The sequence below is a fragment of the Triticum aestivum genome, chromosome 1B (genome assembly GCF_018294505.1).
Source record: "Triticum aestivum cultivar Chinese Spring chromosome 1B, IWGSC CS RefSeq v2.1, whole genome shotgun sequence".
Classification (NCBI taxonomy): domain Eukaryota; kingdom Viridiplantae; phylum Streptophyta; class Magnoliopsida; order Poales; family Poaceae; genus Triticum; species Triticum aestivum.
The window spans coordinates 194,877,979-194,903,120 of NC_057795.1; the positions used below are offsets into that span (position 1 = coordinate 194,877,979).

General features: G+C 44.1%; 1 protein-coding gene and 1 long non-coding RNA gene across 2 annotated transcripts; both read left to right on the forward strand.

Annotated features, from left to right (window-relative positions):
- Positions 1–516: 516 nt before the first annotated feature.
- On the forward strand, positions 517–2,316 carry LOC123089383 (uncharacterized). Its single transcript, XR_006442274.1, has 2 exons — positions 517–753; positions 1,841–2,316. It is a non-coding gene; the product is annotated as an uncharacterized lncRNA (long non-coding RNA).
- Positions 2,317–2,756: 440 nt separating this feature from the next.
- On the forward strand, positions 2,757–23,187 carry LOC123115257 (uncharacterized). The gene is made up of 22 exons (XM_044536462.1): positions 2,757–3,814; positions 4,316–4,431; positions 5,736–5,944; positions 6,932–7,051; positions 7,127–7,255; positions 7,345–7,470; positions 8,020–8,075; positions 8,180–8,279; positions 8,387–8,504; positions 14,951–15,160; positions 15,259–15,571; positions 16,212–16,305; positions 16,641–16,749; positions 17,160–17,431; positions 17,524–17,651; positions 17,827–18,061; positions 18,461–18,649; positions 18,729–19,015; positions 19,096–19,276; positions 19,384–19,626; positions 21,986–22,068; positions 22,332–23,187. Exons 1-22 carry the CDS (start codon positions 2,961–2,963, stop codon positions 22,474–22,476), a joined length of 4,317 nt encoding a protein of 1,438 aa, XP_044392397.1. The 5' UTR covers positions 2,757–2,960; the 3' UTR covers positions 22,477–23,187.
- Positions 23,188–25,142: the final 1,955 nt, after the last annotated feature.

A 25,142-nucleotide genomic window follows, 5' to 3' on the forward strand; every position in this document is an offset into this window, starting at 1 on the left:
TCCAATTTGTTGGTAGCAGGCACATCACGGTTAAAAATATTCGTAAACAAGGATTTATCTGCACTTAAGTTGGTCGAATTTTTCTTCAAAAAATAGCCGGTTCAGTTTCTTTATGCCTAAATTGATCTATGTTTAGTAAAAAATACGACCTAAACTTTTTTTAGAAAGTGAGAAAACGAATTAGTCATAAAAAATCGAAACTATTTAGAATGAGCAAAACCAAAAGTTTCAAACTAAAAAACCGATTAACAGAAACACATCTCAAACATCCAGAAAGCGAAAATGCCTGATCCTTTTCTCTGCTGCCTCTGCACCACGACCCCACTAGCTCGACCACATCACTAGGCACATCCAACGGCCCAACCCTCTTCTCTCCCGCCGCACCGTGCGCACTGAATCCCATTCGCTAGGGCGTGTTTGGTTTCTTGTCTCGCACCTGCATCGCACCCACCATGCAATTTTCACAACGTTTGGTAGGCTGCACGTCGCTCTGGGCCAGGCCCGACTGATGCAAAATAGGCCCCCCAGCCAGACTGAGCTCGCACGTAAGTTTCGCCCGTTTCCGCGAGCCTGCATCCGCGCGAGTGCCCATGCCTGCACCCACGCGAGCGAAGAGGGCTAGGGCTTCTCTCCCTCTCGTTCACACCCATATCCGCGCCGCACTCCTCACCCCTCTCCTCTCTACTGCGAACGGATCTCGCCGCCCCGTCGCCTCGCGAGCACATCGCCGACGCGCATCCTCTCCGCGCAGAGGTTGACTCTCCTCCTCGGCTCCTCCCATCCCTCTCGAATCCCTCTCATCTATCTCTGCTGCTGTTCCCTGTGCGCGCGCTTTGGTCGCAGCCGAGCTCCCGGCCATGGCCGCCGTCGCCATGGGAGCTACTCCCCTCGCTCTTGTACAGGCGGGTGCGTCTTGGTCGGAGCCGAGCTCCCGGCCATGGCCGCCGTTGCCATGGGAGTTGCTCCCCTTGGCCCTGTACAGGCGCGTGCACCCACACGCACACATGCGCGAGCACGTGCGTTCACCCCTGCCCGTTCACCCCTGCCCTCCACACACATTCAGCCCACTTCCGGGTGCACAATGCATCCTCTTGCTCTACAGGCCATGTCCTGAACCTCCTCTTCTATGGATCTGTGTGATTAGCATGCATCTGTGAGCTATTGGGCAAGTAATTTGTTTGATTATCATGGATCTATGTGAGCTAACTTGTGGAAATTAGAAGGGATCAGTACTAGGAAGAAATAGTGCATATATTTGTGAGCTAATTATTCTTATTATTATGGATCTATATGAGCTAACTGCCTGAACAATTTGTTCATATATTTTATTTTGTTTTGATGATGCAAATGATGTTAATATTATCAGTTCCCATGCCTTTATTAATTTATAAATCTGTGCTGAATTTATATAGATGGATGACAACGGCAAGACCCGAGATACGCTGATAGTGTAAGCTGCTGGTTTGATTGCTGTTTTGTGTGCCTATATGGCCACAATAACTACGAGGGCTAGAATTAGAAACTATCGCGCACCAATTCTTTATGTTATGCTTGAGAGAGACGTAGCTAGGTTGTCCAATCTACGTTTTATCTATGAAACCAATGATATAAATTGCCATGACTTACTAAGGATGAACAGGGCCCCATTTTATAACTTGTGTAACTTGTTCCGTGATCGGAAATTGTTGGAAGACAGCATTCATACCTGCATTGAGGAGCAGGTTGCCATGTACCTTATGTTGCCGTTTTTTACTACCTTATGTTGCTGTTTAGACTTGATATAAATTTTTGTTCTCTTATGTAATCATTTCTCATTTCCTTTTGTTTGTTCTATACATAGGAGTGATGGTTGAGATGGCGGCTGATGGTGGGCATGGCGGTGGGAATCACCCATTGCGCTGGACATCTCCAATGTCTGGGTTCATGTTACGTCGCTTTGTAGAGCTCATGGCTAGTGGAGTGAAGACGGAAAAGGGCTTTAAAGGATGGAGTGCCCATGCCCAAGGATGGACTGCCAAAGGATGGAGTGCCCGTGACCAGCGATGAAGTGCCCAAGGGTGGAGTGTGAGCAAATATGTGCTAATTCAACGAAGCTGACCATATTTTATTGTATTTGGTCAGAAAAACCATGCCCCTATATATGTGAAGGAATGTAATATGGACCTTATGTTATGTTCCTTTGTTGGACTGTAATGCACCCAATATGAATTTATGGCTATCTAATATGTGAACTCTAGGATGTGCTGGACTGTAATATGGATCATACGAATTTGTGGCTCTATAATATGTGGACTCTTAAGATGTACTTGCACTGGATACCCGATTTATGTGCACTCTCTATTATCCTGATGCATTTCTTTAGCTATTTTGTGCCATCAATTGCTTATGTGTATATAAACTGCTTATATACTTGTACAAACAGCAAAGATGTTGCTAAATTTTTGCTTTTCTTACTTAAATCATCTCTGCAATTTTGAAGACATGTGAATATATATTCTTTTATTACTTCAATCAGCAAAGATATCTAGTCTGGAGTGCATGTCACTAAAATTATATTTTTTACATACATAAACAAGCACCCACATCATACAACCTACCAAACAACATATGTTGTATGCCGCATCTCTAATGCAACCACACATGCAACAAACCAAATAAAATCTGAGCTGAGCTTGTCTCGTCTCATGCAGTACACCAAACACACATTTCAACTCATTTTTGCATGAGCTCAACCAGGCCAACCCAGCCAAGCTCCTTCATGCAATGCATGACAGATGCACCCAGGCAACCAAACACGCCCTAACTGAAGAGTGGAAAGCAAACAACCATCACCAAACCCCAGCCCCGACGGCCCACCTCGCCGTCTCCGGCGATCGCCGTCGCCGCGCTGGCCTTGATTCCAACCCCAACCCTGCCCCTATTACCGCCCGTGGCGCTCGTACTCTGATGCTTCCCACCCCATGGCCCACCACATTCCCCTTCCCCTTCCCCTCCCCCTTCGTCGCCGCCTCCACCACCTCTTCATCCTTGCCCTCCTCGCCGTCGCATCAGGTAACCCTAGCCCCGGGGTGTACGATCGGGGGGCCGAGGAAGCGGAGGCGTACTCGATCCTCACATTTCACGACTACACGCCGCCGCCTCCCCCAGCGCTGCCGCCCCCGCCGGCCGCCCCGGCGGCGACCTGCGCCGGCGACCTCGGTGGCGTGGGCGACCTCGACACGCGCTGCGTAGTTCCCGTGTCCGTGCGGCTCGAGGGCGGCGGCGTCTTCATCAGCGGGAATGGCAGCCTCCAGCTCCTCGACGGTGTCTCTGTCACCTGCCAGAGGCCAGGGTGCGTTGTCTCCGCCAATTTGTCTGGTGATATCCGCTTCGGCCATGGCGCCCGTGTCGTAGCCGGATGGGTCTCTCTCGCGGCCACCAACATCACTCTCGGCGACGACGCCGTTATCGACACCACTGCGCTTGCCGGCAACCCGCCGGATAAGACCAGCGGCGTACCAACCGGGATATATGGAGATGGTGGTGGGCATGGTGGCCGCGGCGCAAGCTGCTACGTCAATAAGGGGCAAACGCAGGAGGACTCGTGGGGTGGTGATACCTATGCGTGGTCTGAGCTCAAGACCCCGAATAGCTATGGGAGCAAAGGGGGATCTACTAGCGTCGAGAAGGACTATGGTGGCGGGGGTGGCGGAGTAGTGTGGTTGTTTGCAGATGAAATTGTCATGAATGGAACAGTTATTGCTAATGGCGGTAATGGTGGCACCAAGGGTGGGGGTGGCTCTGGGGGAAGCATCTATCTTAAGGCTGCAACCATGTGAGTATTTTTGCAATGATTTTGGTGCAATTTTTTTAGAAAGATTTTGGTAAACATCTGCACTTCATAGTGTGCATACCTACCTGATTTTGGAACAGTTTAGAATTTAATTCAATAGTGAAGTGCATCAATGCAATTTCACCATCTCTAGTTTAGGAACAGTGTTTTGATCTGCTTAGAATGTGAAGAGGGATTGATATTTGAATCATTTTAGGCTTGATGGAATGATAGTATACATTCATGTTATCATTCTCATTTTAGGCTTGATGGAATGATAGCATACATTCACGTTATCATTCTCTGCTATAAGTACAAGGCCCTTCATATGTACATTTCTCACACTTATTATATATTTTTGAAGAACTTTACTCTTGCTTATCAAGACTCTGTTTCTAAAAACAGAATTAATTGATGATGATCTAGAATTCCATTTTACTCAAATATGTTGGTTATAGGCCATTGGTAATTCAGTTGACCCTATCTAATATTTTCTTGGAACAGGCAAGGCGGTGGCAAAATAAGTGCATGTGGAGGCAATGGTTTGTCTGGGGGAGGTGGAGGACGTGTTTCTATTGATGTTTTCAGTAGGCATGATGACACCCATTTTTTTGTTCATGGTAATCCAATACGGGCTTCCAGTTGGATTGTTGCATTTCTGTTCTAGCTGCTGGGCTGCATGGAGTTATTTTTGCTTATAACATGCCATATCATACTATTCACACTTTTTTCTGATAGAGTTGAATTTATTTTCTGGTCTTCACAATTGTTCGGGCTAAATGTTAATCAAGGGGCAAAAGAATGTTGATTTGGTTTATGGATGCTACTTTGTTCAGGTTTGGAGAGCCATTGCGTAGGGTTTAGTTATTGTAATATTGTGGCCTATTTTGGGAACCTTTTACATTTTTATTAATCTGACCAACTAAGCATACTACTTCAAACTAACATTTGAATGGAAAAAATTAACTTGGTTGCAAAGTTTTCCCAGATTTCCCCTGAGCCTAAATTTTCAATGAGCATAACTTCTTCTGACTAAATTTAGGTTATGGACTTGGGTTAAAGATCATGAATCTTACTGACCAGAACCACTAGTTTTTGCCAGTAACCTGTTAGAAAGTGGTACTGGTGTCCTGGAAGGGGGTAGCTTCAGTTCCTGATATGCTTCAAAAAATTCTGAGAGAGGAATGACAAAATGATGTACTCGACTTCTCCTCATTCTCATTTGTTTAACACTGGTAGATTGTGAAGTGAAACTACGTGATCTGATCTAGGTTAGGTAGCGAACTTTATCGTGCTGATCCAGAGTTTTGACCCTCTAATTTGACAAAGTATTTTATGTTGGAATCTGTAGCTGTAATTTGCTACCAAACAAATTGATCAATTCAATAATACCCCCTATCTTTTGGTCATATTTTATAAGGTCATTCATTATAAAAGGACTAGCTATCGAGTGAGGATTTTCAAAAATTCAAAAATTGACTCTTTAAGTTTCAAAAAATTCTGAAAATAAATACTCAAGTACTTATAGATGTATAATAGATGTGTGTAAAATTTTATTATGAAATACATATTGATGTGACTACAAAAAAATCATGTACTTTTATAGTGAACAGTACATGTGCTAGATATACATGATTTGTTATTTTTGATAGCTTGCATAAAAAATTATTTTGCCATGAAACTTTACAGATAAGTTGTATACAAACATAGGTATGTGTGTATTTTTTTCATAATTTTTTGAAACCTAAAAATTTATTTTTTGAACTTGTTAACTTTTGGGCTCCATGGAGCTCAAGCGCCATTAGCAATTTCTGCTAGCTATCAATATTTGTGTTAACTGTGTAGTTATTAGATGGAAATGGCCCAGTTTGTACAAGCTTATTGACATACTTTTTGTTGGTGTTTGACCTATGCTACGTTTAAGGGGGGAGGAGTTCAGGATGTCCAGACAATGCAGGAGCAGCTGGGACACTTTATGAAGAAGTACCTAAGAGTATTACTGTTAGCAACAATAACTTGAGCACACAAACTGATACAGTTTTTTTAGACCCCCCATATGAGCCACTCTGGACAAATGTTTTTATCAAGAATCATGCAAAAGTTTCTCTGCCCCTGCGCTGGAGTCGTCTTCAGGTCTGAGGCCTAAATATCATCTCCATTGACAGTGTATTATAATGATCTTGCTACTAGCACTGCATTTGTTTCTCTTACTTTTGTGGAGATAAACTCGCGCAACAATTTTCTTTACAGAAATCCTCTTTTGTCATTTTAGTCAGATACATAATTGCTGTTATTCAGGTGACTTCTCTTGTGCTTTCTTGAACCATCAAAGTCACATAATATGTCTTTGTATACTTTTGTGCTGCATTTCTCGTAAGTAGTCGCAGCTCCCTGCTAGTGAAGCTAGCTGCCTGAAATATAAGGCGTTGCTTGACTTTCCAGCCTCCAATGTGCGCTTCCCACAAAATTTGTTTTTGTAAAATGATATATGACATAAACGTGTTTTGCAATTCAAATAGAATGATAACATTCTTACATGCTAATCCATATACTTCCACATATATTAGTGGCAAGTTTTAAAACATTGACCACACATATAGTAATGCGGCTTCTATTTTTGAATGGAGGGAGTAGAATAGTACCTATTGTTGGAAATCTTTCTTCCTAACATACACATGTATCAGGTATGCGGCTAGATGGTTTATTACGTGCTATATGTGTATATATCTATGTGTGTGTGTGGAGAGAGAGAGAGAGAGAGAGAGAGGGAGAGGGAGAGGGAGAGGGAGAGAGAGAGAGAGAGAGAGCACTAGGGGCAGGTCGGTACAGAGGTAAGTCGATTTGTACAAGGAACCTGACAGCCCACAAACTTTTAGCTAGTGTTTACACCTCAAGTTACAGAGTACAAGTGGCTGCTAAACAGGATGACAAAACAAATTTTGCTTCTGCTGACTTAGTGCCTAAGACTTACCTATCACCTATTGTTTGCACTGATATGAAAAGGTCAACTGGTAAACATGTATTGTGACTATAAGCGGACTCATGTTTTCTTTACTTGTTTATTCCATCCTATCCAAAAGGTGTTCCAATAATCATTTTTGTTTGCTTTCTTATTTTCAGGCACAAGGACAAATTAGTCTTCTATCTCGGGCTACTCTAACTTTTGGCCTGACACATTACCCATATTCAGAGTTTGAACTATTGGCTGAGGAACTTCTTATGAGTGATTCTACAATACAGGTTCATTATCTATTTTCAGAAAATTTTGGCCCTCTACTTGGTGCATTTACACCTCACCACTCTAAATAATTTCAGGTCTTTGGTGCTCTAAGAATGTCCGTAAAGATGCTCCTTATGTGGAACTCTAGGATGGTTATTGATGGTGGCAGAGATTCAGGAGTTGCAACTTCTTTACTGGAAGGAAGCAATTTGATAGTTTTGAGGGTACGTTATTGGCCTACTATTGTAAGTTGTACACCCCCCTTTACCTGCCATTACCTTCTGTATGATATTTTTGTTTACGTGCTTGTCAGGAATCATCAGTGATACATTCTAATGCTAATCTTGGAATTCATGGTCAAGGCGTTCTGAATTTATCCGGAAATGGAGACACAATTGAGGCACAACGTCTTATTTTATCACTATTCTACAACATACTGGTAAATCAAGTGATTTTGGTTTGTTTATTGATTGGGCGAAAGTTTTCCTTATTGTGCTTTATGGCTTTATTGGGAGAACTTTCTGGGCTTGAGTTAAGTTGTATCCAGAGGTTTGGTACTGCCATTGATGTCATCTTAATTTGATGCATCGTGAAGTTGTTCTTTAGGAGCTTGATCACCAGTTTGCATGTTCTATACACAGTATCGTTCATCCTGTTATTCACTTATTCATTTCTCTTGAAACTCAAGAATGAAGATGCTGAATTTGATTGTTGGAACTTATCTTATGTGATTAACTATTTTTTGTTTCATAATTGAACTGTTCAATATTTTTGCCAATTGTTTACAATGCAGAGTACAAACATTCGAAGTATTCCTTCTGTTTTCTATTCCTTATGCGGTGTACATTAGCATAAACCCTTTTGCGGTTTTTGATATTTGCAGTCTAGCTTATTCAGTTTCATACACCATTTTTGCACTTAGATGTTTCTGATTTTTCATGGTCATTCAAAGAACAGAATGTGCTAATTGATTCATAATTCGTTTTAGGTTGGACGTGGAGCTGTTCTACGGGGCCCACTTATAAACGCGAGCGGTGATGATGTGTAAATACTACGTCCTTTGTTCTAGTGTTAAATACTTCTCTTATGCTATTTTCCTTTGTAATGGAGATGTTCAAATGGTTAATGAGATTTTGTGGCTACTCTAGGGCCCCAAAATTGAATTGCGAAAATGAGAGTTGTCCTATGGAAATTTTTCATCCGCCTGAGGATTGCAATCTGAATTCTTCCTTGTCTTTTACTCTACAGGTGCACTCTTAAATTTTTAAACATCCCACATGCAGTGATGCTTCACATATTTCTTATTTCTTATAATACCTTTTAACATGTAATCCATGGCGGACTTTGTCATGCAGATATGCCGTGTTGAAGATATTGATGTGTCTGGCCTTGTGCAAGGAACTGTCATAAATTTTAATAGAGCAAGAAATGTCACCATACAGCGACATGGGAGCATTAGTGCAACAGGATTAGGTAACACATCACTGTTTCTTGTTTGCCAGAATTGCTATTAAGTCTTTGTTGTCATTGTCGCCGCTTTTAGAAACCACTTTTTTCTACTTTTGGATTCCACAGTTAGCTGAAACCATCCTCTTGGAATCCACCACAGAACAAACTTACTAGAATTGGTAAAGATTCCCATAACTAACTAGATGTTGTAGGGCAGCATCGCACAACATCACAAGAACAAATTGATCCTTATGTCTATAACCCTGCAGACTGCATAACATACATTGCATGTGTCTGTTATATGTTTGCCATTGCTCTATTGGAAGTTTCAGGTGTTTGGTGTTACCAATTACCATACTATGCTTAGTTATTTTTGCTTGACTTCAGTCTGGACACCTAATTCATAGGGTACTTATTTGTCCTCTTCACATTTAGTTGTTCACCATGTGTCAATACTTCTGCGTTTTAAATATCTAGCGTTAGCTGTGAGCAGGCCTGGTCCTGACATATCGATATTGGAAGCCCCGGGGTGAGACAAAAATACAAGGCCTCAATTCGTATATAAGTAAATATACTTTTTATTTCCAGTTGGAAAGATGCCCCATTTTTTGATAGAAAAACATATAGTGGTACTTTATATTGCATAATGACCTAAAAGCATTGAAAGTAGTAACTCAATTATTATTTCTGAACTAACATAAATGTGTGTATGTATACATGTACGTAAAGAATTTTCTGTCAATCGTTACTGTGGAACTCTTCTAAGGTTTTGACTGTGTAGAAGTTCCTAAAAATCATGAAAAGAACGCCGTAACACTATGATTATGATGTAAGATGGTCGAGCAGAGCGGTTGAAAAACTACGGCTTTATGTCCCCCCAGACGATAAAAAACATATAGTTGAGTTCATCTATGTCGCGGTCAGCTGCAATGATTGTTTTTTTTCTGCCGTGGGTACATGAAGTCGTCTTTTTGCAATCGTTCTGTTGGATCGTCTTATATCATAATCGTGATGTTCAAGTATTATTTTCATAATTTTTAGAACTTTTAAACTGTTAAAACCTTAATGAGTAACCCAAAGACTAGTGATATCCACATTTTTTCCTTATATGTTTTTCTATCTGTGGAACATCTTCTCAATGTTGGGGAGATGTCTTAAATGTGTGGTATATTCTAGAAAATACCCTCAATTGTGTCTTAATATATGGGGCATGACACTTTGACCCAAATGTATTCTAACAAACAGATTTCTGTAACAAGTAACTACTAACGCGCTGCGCAAAGGCTTACAATCCATCGCCGTGCTCATTCCCTGGATGATCTGGAAGCAGTGGAACGAATGCGTCTTTGAAAATGCGCAACCCTCGACCGAAGCATTAGTGGATAGGATTAAAGCTAAGGCCAAATGTTGGGCACAAGCCGGGGCACAGGGGCTCAAGGTTGTTCTGCCCACATCCTGGGATGTCCATTGATTGGGAGCTTGATCCATGTAACACCAGCCTCCTAGGAGGATTGTACTCTCCCATCTTTTCAATGCAATGAAGCGCAAAGATCCATTTTCTTGATTTTTTTAATTCAGAAACCACTTCAGGAGATGATTTCCCATGTTCTCCAATTTAGGGCCAGTTCTTTTGGGGCTTAAGCAACATGCAGATGCAGTACATCACACATTCTCTTTGCGTGACTACATCACACAAAGTAAATTAGTGCCAAGATAATATCTACACACAAATACTTAAAATGGAGTATAGTTTAAATAAAGAGTTGGACAAGTACTAGAATAGAGAGCTTGGGAATTGACCAAAAAATTGCAGCCATGTTAGACAGGTGCACATCAGGAACTGAGGACCACACATTGACAGGATTGGCAAGCCACTCAGGGTGAATCACCTCGCGGATGAAACGAGCCTCCTGGAGCCGATTCTCCTCCGCATGGATGAAATCTTGTCGCTCGGGTGCTTGTCGGCACTCCCTTCTGCTGGACGGGGTGCGCGCCTGGGCACACGGATAAGTGGTGCTTTCCCTCGAGGAAGCGCTGGTGTCCCTAGATGTTGGGCGGTGGCGAGCAATTTCCACTAGTCTGGTGATTTCCTGGAGCCACGGGTGCATGGGGGACTCTTCCAACGACACAAGCGGGTGTCGGAGGAGAACGTGCACGGTCTGTAGCGCGGCCACCTAGGTGGCCTCGTCAGCGCCCGAACAGTGGCGCACTGGTTGACGCTCTACATTGTGGGAACGGCTGGGGGGGGGTGTGTGTGGCCATGACGATGTCCCATGCTGGGTGGTTCTCAGCTTGTTGGCCGCTGTGTCTGCGATCCACGCGAGGGCATGGTTGATGATTATGGCCTAAAGAGAAACCGAAGCCTTGACCCCCTACCTGGTGTGCCAGATGTCAACGGGTGATTGTCGAGATCAAAGATCATGGGGATCCCCTTTTAGAGATTCAGCCAGGGTTCAAACACTTCAAGGATTGAGGCTTTGTTTATCCAGGTTGAGGCCATCGAGAGGTGTAACACCCTACATCATGCATGCTAGTTCTTGCTCTGGAGACAAGTGTGTGTGTGCGATTACAAGATTGCTCCTCTTTCTTCCTTGCTCCGGTTCCACCCTTATATATCACGGGGGCAACCACAATATACTTTTTTTGGTGCCGGGGTAAGCTGAACCCCCATCCTCTTGACTTGCCCGGGTCTTATCAGCATGGGCCCGCGTAGTTGGTAGAAGCTAGCGGCGTCGCCCTGTAGCGACGCAATGCCATGTCTTTGACTGTTCCGTCGGATCTAACCGTTATCAAGGATGGGCGGGTGATGTCACGTCGTCCTTAGGAGAGGCCGAATTCAAAAGGACTTGCAAGCTCATCTCGCCCATCGGATGACAAGTCCGATCGATGGGCGTCATTGGCCATCGTGTGCCGATCATGATGGCCACCAGGCGGCAGGGCTGTTGCAGAAGGGCAGGCCCCTTCGCGGTCGTACCCGCTAACCTGGCCAGACCTTTTCCTGGGCATCCGAGCCCTCGAGCGCCCAAAGACTTGCCAACCATTCCTCCTCTGGGAGGGCAGGGTTGACCGATTGTCGTAGGTGCATGGGAAGGGGTGCTCGGGGAACGCGCTTGGGATGCACGAAAACAACCCGGGCTCTTGCTTGCCCTCGGTCCACACTTTTTGGGCTGGCGTGGTACCGGGTGTTAAGCTTCATGCACTAGCCAACGCACCCAAAAGTCCGAACTGATGGAAAGGGCTAGGCAATCCACATATACACTTCAACACCCCCTCACGTGCGACATGGAAAGTCAACACGTGAATAGACTCGGAGGTATGGTTCAAGAGGCCTATACGTGAACACAAAGGAGGGCAGGGGGGCAGCAACAACTTTTTAATAAATTGCGAAAGCTAGGAGACCTTAGACTCTGACACCATGTTAAGCTTCATGCACTAGCCAACGCAACCAAAAGTCCGAACCGATGGAAAGGGCTAGGCAATCCAAATATGCACTTCAACACCGGGGTCGGCACATCCTGGCGGATCGGTGTGGCCCTGTCTCTTAGACGCTTACAATGCGCTTAGAGCGGACACGATCGGACGGGCGCCAACCGCATTCTTGCCGGTCAGACCGATGTGACCTGACTGGACGGCTGACCAACGTTGCTTCAATGAGGACGCGTGCAACCAAGAAACCTACTCGAGCTGCTGCTCCAGCATTGAAGCGTTGCCGGCAACAGGTGGGTGGGGTAAGGCAACGCCTTAGAGAGTTTTAAGCAGCAGAGTAGAGTAGAATTTGGTAGGCAACTAGGCATACACACCAGCAAAGCAGCAAGCAGTGAACAACTGAACATGGAAGAAAGAGAGCAGAGGAGGTTGGGGGAGAAGCGAGAGGGACAAGAGTGGAGGATGGGGGAGGTCTACCTTGGCAATTGCCACTTTGTATCCTTGGCTCCTTGCTGTTGCCTGTTGCTGGTTACTGCTGTATTGGAGAGGAGGAGGAGGTGGTGCTGGAGAGGAGAGGGAAGAGCTGCCGGAGAGGATCTGCTGGAGCCGCTGGAGAGGAGGGGGAGGAGCGTGTGGATTGGGGATTGTTTCCCTCTCTCTCCTCTTACCTGTTGGCGCCAATACCTCCTTTCCCGCCAAGACTCAGTTTCCCGCCTGAAAAAGTTGCTCCCCTGCCTCGCAAGCTCAAGGGGTCCAATATGTACTAGGGGAACGCCTAAGCGTGCGCTTCGCTCTGAAGGTCAAGGCGGATGCCTTATGCAGCTATCTAAGGTAAGCTCGATGCCTTGAGCTTGGAGGGCGCCCTGACGCCTAAGCTTCGCCTAGGTGATGCCTTGAAAACAAAATGCCGCCGTCCACGATCTCCGTGCCTGTTGGCGTCCACCACTCCGACGGTGAAGATGAAGGTGGTGCTCTTGTCAGGCGACAAGGAGCAGCGGCAGCCGCACCTCCTCACCGAGGTCCGTCACTGCCACGCCTCCTCACCGAGGCCGCACTGACGGAGGAGTTCGCCGTGCAGATGGCGCAGCTCCTCGAGCAGTCGCGCCAACGACTGCGGTTCGATGCCGCCCTTGCCACCCATGCGCAGACGCGCTATGTCAAGGATGAGCCGGCGTTCTCGCCGCGCAGCCATGCCAGATGCCTCATGCACCTGATGTCCCCGCCACTATGACTCCGACGCAGCAAGGAGGTGGCGCCGCCATCCTGCCTCGTCGGCAGCCCGGGAGCCAGTGGTGCCCGGTTTCCGTGAAAGAGGAGGAGGCGCCCTCCCCCGTGATCGCCAACACGTGCGGCCGCTTTTTGCACTACCTCGGTAGCAGCGGTGGCATGTCCTCGCGCCGGCGGCGTTCGCAATGCCGGACGTGGCGCCGATATGGGTCCTCATCGACCCCAGCCTCACGTTGGCCCGTGCCTAGGATTGGTACAGGACCACTACACAAACGTCCACCCGCCGCCGGCTCCGGATCAGCGACGCATCCGAGTGCTTCAACCGCCGCCTCGCCGGCAAGGGCAAGGACGGGTGGCGCGGGCCGGAGTCTGTGCCCGACCATCATCGCCAGACAGAAGTGGTCGAGTGTCTGCACCAGGTGGAGGCAGCCTAGTGGCTGCGTGCAAGCATGCAGTGGTGGGCCTGGTGGCCAATCAGGGTTGCCGCGACCCTTGGGAGGTCTTCAACCGCTGGAAGAACGGCGGTGACGGCAGACCGGTCGACGACGGAGGTGCCAGTGGCCTCGGAGGCCATGCCTATGAGGTCACCGTTCGGTACCTCGCTTAGTTTTTTTTGTTTGTTATTAGTTAAAACTTTGTTAAATTTCGTCCGTTTTGGCAAATATTTGGAAATTTAACAAATATTGTTCATCTTTTAAAGTGTATGTTTAAACTAGTGCTGGACATTTGGTGCATAGGGTTGGATGGCTGGCTCCCCTAATGCTTTCGGCGGACACGTCCGGACGTGTCCGCGGACATTTGATGAACCGCGTTGGAGTTGCCCTTAGGTTCTATCTAGAACTTCTAAATTTAAGCACCAAAATGAAAATCGAGTTACTTTTTTCACTAAACTAAGATTAGTATAGGTCTGATTCACAATTCATTTATCATGTGGTATGAAATCCTTGAACTGCAACGGAAATCAGGAAATTTACAATTATGCATACATATTGCACTATATGTTTTATATTTTTTAAAGGAAGAGAATGATTATTTTGGACATAGTGCTGTTATGATCATTATGTTTATCTTCTACTCCCTCCGTTCCGAAATATTTGTCTTTCTAGGCATTTCAAATGGGCACACCATACGGAGGTATGTAGACATATTTTAGAGTGTAGATTCACTCATTTTGCTTCGTATGTAGTCACTTGTTGAAATCTGTAGAAAGACAAATATTTGGGAACGGAGGGAGTAATTGCTAATTCTTTTGTACTGTGAATTTTAAGGCCACCAAAAATTGCTATGTAGCATATTTTCCATGGTGGCTAGTTATAGCTGGGAGGCAGACCTCGCTGCAGCGGCGTGAGATTTTCTGTAAATTCTTTCTTACTACAAACATACCTATACAGTTTTGAATGTGCTTTTGTGCCTGATGATATTCACTATCCACTCGTCCTGTTAGGCATGAGGCTCAATAACATGTCATAATTTTAGTACCGACAAATATAATCTTATGCCTCTTCAACTGGCAATTGATTTAGTTCTCTGGGTTGAATTGCTATTTTGCCATTTATTTGTGCAGCCTGCTGTTTACATTTATCTTCATTCCCTTCTTACTCAATGTTATATAGTTTTCAGTTTTTTAGTTTGAGGTGAACTGTCATAATTATCTGTATGCAGGTCAAGAAAGAAATGACCCTTGTTTAAATTTGTCAGTGCTTACACATGTCTAATTTTCTAGGCATGTGTATTAAGCTTCTTTCGATGTCTTGTCTTCTGGCCATGTGTCTTCTACCAACTTTTGTAGGATTTAAATTTCCTTTTTCTGATGGCAGGCTGCCAAGGTGGAATTGGACAAGGAGGAATGTTAAGCAGTGGCCTTAGTGGTGGGGGTGGGCATGGTGGTAAAGGCGGGGATGGTTTTTACAGCGGCAAGCATTCAGGTGGCGGAGCTGCATATGATAGTGCTGATTTGCCTTGTGAACTTGGCAGTGGCAGTGGTAATGTCAGTACAACATCTTCAACAGCTGGTGGTGGTATAATAGGTAACAATGATGGTGTACATGGACCATGACCATCCTCTATCAAGTCATGATATTCTTAATAGCACTGGCCTTTACTGCCTTTTCATTTCCACATTCAGTGATGGGTTCTTTGGAGCAATCTCTGCCTATTCTCTCTCTCTCTGGTTCAGTGGAAGCCAACGGTGGCAGTTTCACTGGTGGGGCGACTCATGCTGCAAATGGAGGACCTGGTGGTGGTTCTGGGGGCACAATTCTTCTATTTGTGCGGACTTTATCCTTAGAGAACAACTCTGTACTTTCTAGTGTTGGTGGGGTTGGAAGCAATGGTAGTGGTGGAGGTGGAGGCGGTCGCATTCACTTCCACTGGTCCGACATTCCCACTGGAGATGACTATGTTCCTTTTGCAATTGTCAAAGGATCAATACTTGCGAGGTGCGTCCTGAAAATCTGATGCTTTCTCTGTTGGCCTTTTCCTTGTCGTTTAACCTGCTATTTTATTCAGGAAGTAAGGTTGTCTTTTTTTTTAGCTTTTTATTTGTATTATAAGTTTTTTAAGGCCATTCCGTGTTGCACTGGTGTTTCAGAATAATATATGTAGCTTTGCAGTTCCTTAATTTGAATCTTGGAGTAGTTTAAAGGATTTTGGGTGGCCTTGTCTTGTCTAAAGCCCGTTTTTGTATACCTTGTTTTTATTTCAAAACTTATTTCCTACTGGTGTTAAGTTGCTTTTTAAATACTTGTCTCTTTATTCTCTCATTTTAAATGAAAGGGGTGCTGGCAGAGCCCCTCCAGCTCTGGCCTGACTACTCTCTGTTAGTCCTGTATAGCTCCCCCTCCCCCCCAGCTGTTTATTCCCCTCCCTTGTACAGTCCCCTCTCCTGTAAGTACATCTCTTTTCAGTAAAATTTACTGTCGGGGCTCCGTTAAAAAAAATCCCTCTCTTCATGTTCCCTCTGCCATGTCAGGGTTCTATGATTTTTACTGCCATCTTATTTATCGTCGAACAACTGAAGATGTCTTAATGCACAGAACATTGCTAAACCTGTAGGCTGACTCTGTGTTGTTATTACAGAGGAGGAATTGTCGAAGGCCGAGGTTTTCCTGGTGAGAATGGCACAGTTACAGCAAAAGATTGCCCGAAAGGTCTTTATGGTACATTTTGCAAGGTAAACGAGAAGCACGTTTCATTCACTCCTTTGTGCCGTTATTTATTATGTTATGAACAGAAGGTCAGTTGCCCATTATTTTTTTTTCTTCTTCTGTCTATCACGGTTTCTTGAGGCACATAATACCTTTTTTATTGGCACCATTTGGTGCATTGCTATTTTCGAATATCGAATATTGGTGCGCTTACCATGTTTCAGTGTTTAAGACAGATAAGATAAATGTACCGAGATAGCAGCGTGCCATTGTCATACCTATTATCATTTTAGCTCAGTTAACTAATGTAACTAAATTTACTAATTAACATTGTTGCAATAATTTCTACGGCGAAATGCAGGAGTGTCCTGTAGGAACATACAAGAACATTACCGGGTCTTCTAAGTCCTTGTGTTCTCCATGCCCTGCATATGAGCTCCCTCATCGGGCTATATACATGCATATCCGAGGTAACTCTTACTGTATTTATTGCTGTATGAGAAATATGTATCTTCAGTACAGGTCAAATGAATTCAATAGCCAGTGTATCATACATGTGTTTTATACAAAAGTACATACCTTGTGGGATCTTTTTTTTATGATGTGGTGTTATTTATAAATTCATATACCTAATGGTCTTGTTTGCAAAACAACCTGTGGGTAGATGCCAGAGCTTTGTGTGTGGCTCAACCACTGAGCCATTTGCTTTTAGCTCATTGTGTTATGTTCAAGAAGACAGCTTAAACTGGATTACAAGTTTTTTTTTTTGTGTTCTTTTGTTACACTTCTATTTTTTCTAGTTTCAGAACATTTGTGTTCACAATCAATATTTCTGTTAGATTAACCTTGATTTTCTAATCTTAAATAACATTTTTCACAGGAGGTGTCGCTGAAACCCCATGCCCGTACAAATGTGTGTCAGATAGATATCGTATGCCTCACTGTTTTACTGCTCTTGAAGAGCTAATATACACTTTTGGTGGACCTTGGTTCTTTGGCTTGCTTCTTTCAGGCCTTCTTGTTTTATTGGCTCTTGTTTTGAGTATTGCTCGGATGAAGTTTGTTGGTACTGATGAGTTTCCTGGACCAGCACCAACTCAACATGGCTCCCAAATTGATCACTCTTTTCCCTTCCTAGAATCACTGAATGAGGTAGTGGAATACATTCTGTTGTCATGGCTCAGTGCATTAAGCTGTTGCATGATCATGCTGGGTGGTGTTTGAAATTTCTGCTAATGTGATAGGTATTGGAAACAAATAGGGCCGAAGAATCTCACTGCCATGTGCACAGGATGTTTTTCATGGGCCCAAATACCTTCAGTGAACCTTGGCATCTCCCGCACACGCCACCTGAACAGATTACAGATATTGTGTAATGCCCGTGGTCAAGATTACATTTGCACAAATTCCCTTCAGTTATTTAGCTGTCTTGTTATAATTTTTCCCAATATTCATGTTTTTTTTCATGAATTTACGTAGTCCTTTGTCTTATAGAAATATATAACTGAGTATTGACTGCTGTTGTGCTGTTTGTCTTCTGTTGTCAGATACGAGGATGCGTTTAACAAGTTTGTCGATGATATCAATGCTCTGGCAGCTTATCAGTGGTGGGAGGGATCGATTTGTAGTATTCTGTGTATACTTTCCTACCCCTTGGCGTGGTCCTGGCAACAGTGGCGCCGAAGAAAAAAGTTACAACGACTACGTGAGTTTGTTCGATCTGAATATGATCATTCGTGCTTACGGTCATGCCGTTCACGTGCCCTTTACGAAGGACTGAAGGTACTGTGTTTTCCAATACCAATATTTCCATAGAAAATTACAGTTTGTTACGAATTGAATTTTTTTCTTGAAATTAGGCTGTCTGGTATCACTTTTTCATACGAAACCAATGTCCCTTAAGTGTTATCTACTTGATTTAAGTGACTTATCCAATATTTTGAGTCCATAGATGCATAGTACTCCCACCCACCATAGAATAACTAGAAATATCCAGGGCATCCAAACAGATAAAAGGAATGTGGTGTTTGATTTATAAGTGTGGCCATGTTGACTGTGCATTATCGGCTGCTATAGCAGTACACATCGTAGGTTGCACCTGCCACCTACAATTCCAGTTGTTATATAACTAGCAGTCTGATATTATGGATTGAGGGTGGTCTCTTTTTTTCCGATTTATAGGTAGCTGCCACTCCAGATTTAATGCTGGGTTATTTGGATTTTTACCTTGGTGGGGATGAGAAAAGGCCTGATCTGCCCACTCGTCTTCATCAAAGATTTCCAATGTCCTTGATTTTTGGCGGTGATGGAAGTTACATGGCTCCATTTTCACTTCACAGTGATAGTGTAGTCACAAGTCTTATAAGCCAGGTTGATTCTGAAACATTTCCTTCTGTGCCGAATCACAGAAATAACGTTTTATTCAGTTCCTGATAAATATCTTTTGTAGGTTGTACCATCATCAATATGGCACCGTCTTGTTGCTGGACTGAATGCCCAGCTGCGTTTGGTTCGTCATGGAAATTTGAAAGTAACCTTTCTTCCTATGCTCAAATGGCTTGAAACTCATGCAAATCCTGCCTTAGACACATACCATGTACGTGTTGACCTTGCATGGTTCCAAGCTACAGCATTAGGATACTGTCAATACGGTCTTGTTATTCATGCTGTGGAGGGAGAAGCCGTGGCTGCTGAACTTCAAGGTGGCTCTAGAATAATATTTGATCAACATTCATTGTGAGTTATCTGTTACTAGCTCCAGTTATTCTTCATTTCTTCTCTTATCACAATTTAACTAATGATCCTATGTCGAGCAGAAATCAGAATGAAGATGCTGACTCTCAACTAGGCCACTCAAGGAGCAATGATGCTTATATGTGTAAAAGAATAACCGGTGGAATTCTCAATGTTGACAACTTGATGACGCTCAAAGACAGGAGTGATTTGTTTCATCCCCTGTCTCTTATCTTGCACAATACTAAACCGGTTGGACATCAGGTGACTTGTTTTGCAGAGACTGACCATTATTTCAACCCCTAGTGTGGTTATGAAGAGATTCAGAGTATCTTACACTTGTCATGGTTATTTTGCTTTCTTAACTGCAGGATCTTGTTGGTTTGGTCATCTCAATATTGCTTCTTGCAGATTTTAGCTTAGTGTTGCTTACGTCTCTCCAGCTATATTCTTACTCTATGGTCGACATTTTGTTAGTCTTGTTTGTTCTTCCTCTTGGAATACTGGCACCATTTCCAGCTGGTATAAATGCTCTCTTTAGTCATGGCCCACGTCGCTCAGCAGGCCTTGCTCGTGTGTATGCGTTGTGGAACATTACATCTCTGGTTAATGTTGTAAGTACCCTTCTTTGCCTGTATATGTATTTTGCTATTACTAGTTCATTTCGAATGTTGTATATTTTGGGGACTATAATCAGGGTTAAAATTATTTTTCGAGAAAACGCAAAGGCGTTGTTTGGATAAGAGGAATATAGAAAACTCAATCTGCATAAGCCAGGGAAACGGCCTAACCGAGCAAAACCTTGTTTGGCATCTCTAACAAATCCATGGATATAGGAAACTCAGTTTATTAAAAACACAGAATTCCGGGTTTGTGGGAAAATGAGTATTAGTCGTTTTTCCACAAACGCGAATAGCATATACAGACCGCAACTGCCTCTCTCCGCTTCCGCCTGTTGCTCAACAACCTGAGTTGGCGTCAGTGTTCCTCAACGATGTTGGCCAGAAGCTACAGCTGCCTGCTGCCCCCGGCGCCGCCGGTCCAGTGGTACAACGGACTGATTTCCGTGCAGCCTGCACGGCCGGCGTTGAGTGAAGGCAGGCCTGTGCGCTGACCTGAAGCAGGACCGCTCGCCGGGTAGAGCTTGTGCGGGCCGACGGCCGGCAAAGCGCGGTAGAACTGGCGACCTAGCAGTCTAGGAGCGGCGGAGGCACGAGTAGCCGGCGTTCGCGCGCGGCGGCGTGTACCTGGCAACCTGGGAGTCTAGCAGCAACCAGCGTCCAGGGGGACGGATGCGCGCAGTAGTAGGCGTCCGTGCGCGGATCCTTCCATGGGCGATACGAGGGAGCAGCGGTGTCAGCGAGCGGAGAAGCAATCGGAGGAGAGCAGCAGCTAAACGAGCTCACCATGGTGTGTGATTTGGGGAAAGTGAGAGTCACTCACGGGAGGATGATAGGAATTAACAACGTGGTCGTGGGTATCCAAACAAGGAACTGGGTCGATCAGTTTTCTGAAATTCCTAACCAAACATAGTTTGTTATAAACTGGTTATTCGTAAAAACTAACATAAAACGGGTTTTCCTAGAAATCGGCTAAAAACCCATTTTCTATAATCCTAACGCTAATCTCCACTATCCAAACAACGCCAAAGGACTCTTTGCGTTTCATTTCATTGAAAAGATGAGAAGATACAATCCTCCTAGGAGGTGGTGGTTACAAGAGTTGGCACCCTATTAGTGAACATCCCAGTTAGTGGGAAGGACTACCCTGAGACCCAATGCGCCAGCTTGTGCCCAGCATTTGGCTTCGGCCTTGATCCTATCTATGAGGGTGGTAACCGAGGGGCGCGCATTCTCGAAGACGCACTCATTGCGCTGCTTCCAGATTATCCAAGGGACGAGCATGGCGATGGATTGCAGGCCTTTCCGTAGCGCATGTGGGGTCCGCCCTTTCGTTCGTTGCCACCAGTCCGTGAGGGTGGGCTCATTGTTTGGCGGTTGTGAAGGTATCCTCGCCCAAGCCAGCACGTCGTGCCAGGTTTGCCGCGAAAACGGGCATTCTAGGAGCAGGTGCCACATCGACTCTGGGGCCTGATCACAAAGGAGGCATCGTGGATGGTGCTGTAGGCTGCGACGGGCGAGTCTATCCGCCGTCCAACACCGGTCCTGGCTGGCCAACCAGTGAAAGAAGTGGACGCGGCGCGCTGCCCAGCTCTTCCAGGTGAGCTTCCAGGAGGGGCATTTCATGGATCCGTGAAAGGTTGCACCGTAGCATGACCGCGCCGTATAGGTGCCACTAGCCGTCCATCTCCAGAGCATTCGGTCAGGCCTGTTTGATAGGCTGATGTGCTGCACGGCTTGCCAAAGCCTGAGGTATTGGCCAATCTCATGGATCCCTATCACTCCTTGTATGTCACGAGCCCAAGCGTTGCCCGCTAGGCCTGCGGCCACCGTTCTTGATTTGCGTCGCCGTTTGGGTATGCATTGGTAGAGTGCCGGCGCGAGTTCCCGCACGGACTGACAAAATTATCACTGTTTTCTGCAGGGGGTTTTCATTGGTTAATTGTGTTTGATATTATTATAGTGTTTTTGCACGTGCACATATTCACACACATTCACAAGCAAAACAGAGCACATACACATATAACATTACTTATCCGTATTTATCGAGCTGTAAAACTAGGCAATTATGTTCAGTGGTTTGTCTGGATGTCATGCAGAATCAGATCTCATGTCATTTGAATATTTGCTTGTTACAACAGTAATATATCGTCAGTGTTTGAGTTTGTTGCACCTTTCACAGACAAGCATGCCTACTGATTTTACGACTATACAATCATTATCATAATCTACTGCTGGCTGAATACTAGCAAGTTCAGCTATACCTATCATTATCATGTTTTTGTGCTTGTTATTCCAATACCAGTTTCAATTTTTTTTAAAGTTCTTTGTAACCTATTTGCACTTGACTTAGGTCGTGGCCTTTGTATGTGGACTTGTGCATTATAAGTCATCAACAAAAAGACATCCAAGCATGCAGCCATGGAATTTGGGCGGGTAAGCATCTTTGCCCGCTCTGTGAAGAAGGGTTACATGAGCATTAAATGCAATTGGTCGGGCCATATCTTATACTCCCTCCATTCGGAAATAACTTATGTGGTTTTAGTTCAAATTAACTAAAACCACATCAGTTATTTCCGAACGGAGGGAGTATTTAGGAACGGAGGAACTACCTCCGTTCATAAATATAAGACGTTTTTGCTGTTCAATTAGGAACAGAGGTTGTAGCACCTAACAACTCGGACTTCAAATCTTTTCAGGGATGAAACTAGCTGGTGGTTATTCCCAACTGGACTCGTGTTGTGTAAATTGATCCAAGCAAGGCTTGTTGATTGGCACGTCTCCATCTTAGAGATCCAGGATCGTGCAGTATACAGCAACGACCCAACTATATTCTGGCAGTGATGGCCTTCGGCTCAGCGAAGTGGTCATGGGAGCTTTTTGCAACTCGAGTTTTTGGGAGTTGATAAAACGAAGGCTAAAAAGCTAGCCCATTCTTTGTCGACCAGATAGAGGAAGCAAGCACAAAGTAGAATTCCTACATATGCATGCTTATACAGTTCGCTGTTAATCTTGCGTAGCCATAACATTTTCCTTGTAGATAAGAAGGTTTAACTCATCCATTCATTATAGGATTTAGACACCATAGGCTTACAACTTTACCAGAGCTAATCACCGACATATACAGATAGCGGGGTGGGTGAGGGCGAATGATCAAATATGAAATTACCCTGTTCGTGGTCCAATTCGATGAACACAACAAATTACCATTTTTGGCATTTTTGTTTGATCTAGTGGGCTGATGCATCATGTCCGCCGTTAGTTGCTGGGGTGATCTAAAACCCTCATCAGAGGCTCAATGTTGGCTTGATAAGCTAGAAGTTTCCATCTGAAGCATTGTGTTATGTAACGAGTGCATTCCTATTTTTAGTACTTTCTTCGATCTGTCTTAGATTTGTCTAGATACTGATGTATCTAACACTAAAACATGTCTAGATACATCGGAGGGAGTACAAAGATCTATTATCAATTGCATCTGATCTTCATGTTTTCCCCCCTTTGCGGGAGTATATGATCAAGACTTTGAAACTATGAATCTAGATGTTTCTACACTCATCACAAATGGCATTTTGGTCATTCAGTCTCAAATAAGGAAGAATATCACATGGAAACCAGCATTCAAAGAAAGATATTGTCGATTGCATCCAATCTTCATGTTTATTAACCTTTACGGGAGTATATGATCAAGACATTGAAACTATGAATATACCTTTACGGGAGTATATGATCAAGACATTGAAAGTATGAATATAGAAGTTTCTACACTCATCACAAATGGCATTTTGGTCACACGGTCTCAAATAAGGGGGAATATCACATGAAAACCAGCATTCTGAGAAAAAATCATCAAAGAAAAACTGAAAATACATGAAATGTTAAGAGGGGGATGTTCTATTGTCATGTGAAATTCCAAGTTGAAACACATTACGGGATGTGAGTTATGAAAAACAAATTAACTATGAATAGTGACGTTTCTGTTTAACACTACTCAGGATTTTGTCTTTCCATATCTCGCATTCCGTGATGTGTTTGAACTTGAATTTTTGCATGGCTATAAAACATCACCATCTTAGCATCCCGTATTTCTTTTTTGAAACTTCAAAACATCATTTCTGCATGGTTTCCACCGGATGTTGGTTTCCATGTGATATTCTCCCTTCAACACCCCCTCACATTGATTTATTTTAAATTTTATTTCCATCTGATTTATTTATAATTTTATTCATTTCCAATTTTATTTGCAATCGTTTCCATCTGATTTATTTCCAATTTTATTTGCCTGGCATCTCATTTCCCTTCAATTCACACCCCCTTTGATTTATTTTAAATTTTCTTTGCATGACATCACATCTTTTTTTCAGTAATATGGAAACTAATCACTTTTCATTTGTGTACAATCTAAGTCTATCGATCAGAGGGGGTGTGAATGAGAGATTTACAATTTCTTTTGAAACTTCATAACTCTTAATGCAGCACATCGGAAATAAACTATCAGAAGCAGGTTTACTGAAAATAAACTACCAAAGGAAAACATCGAGATAAATAAACTAACCAGCTATTGTGAGATGTTCATCAGAGCTAAATATCAGAATAATAATTAAGTAGCTATAGATGAAACTTAGACTAACTAAGTAGCTATAGATGAAAATTAGTTGAACAAACAAATAGACTATCTTAAGCATAACGGGAGATAATACGAAGTAAAACATGATCTAAGCACAGATAAAATTTTCCTAAGATTTCTATAAAATTTAGTACAAATGAATCTTAAGAAAAAAAATGATCCTATAGAGTGGAATCCTATGAATCAAACAACCCATGTAGGAATAATTCCTGCGGATTTAAATCCTCCTTCCGGAAAAGGCTTTCTCCCCGCTTTATATATAAAACAACAGATCGAAGTACATGGCCAAACGATACAAGATGGAGAGGTAACCCTCTTACAAAGCAGATACTAAGATAACGAATCACGTAGAACGCAAGCGGCTATGCTATCGAAAGAGAACATAGGAAGAACTGAGAACCCACAGAACGCCTCAGCAAACCTAAACTCCACGACAACGCCCCCAAAAGGGAAAACTGCGCTAAGCGTCGCTACTGCCGAGTCCAGAACGGGCAAGGGTCTTCACCCGAAACCCTAACATGGAGAGGAGAACCATGACGACGTCTTTAAGAAGAGCGGCGCCCACGAGTGTTGGTGCCAAAGCACAGAGCTTTCTCTCGGCAGTTCACCCATGCCAGTCTCAGGCCTCCAAGACACGCGCGACGAGTTCAGAACCCCAGGTCTAGATCTGGGCAACGCCACTGCCAATGACAGAGGCACGCCCGAGCTACCAGCCGCTACCCCTCTTGCCGCCCACACGAGCAAGAAGGGGAGCCTCCACCACCGCCATGGCGCCCGCGGGAGAGCCAACCATGCAGACCACCTTCCGAGGCCGCCAGCACGACATCCATGTCTAAGACACCACCAACCGCCCACACCACGGAGCACCAACCGCGGTAGGAGAGTC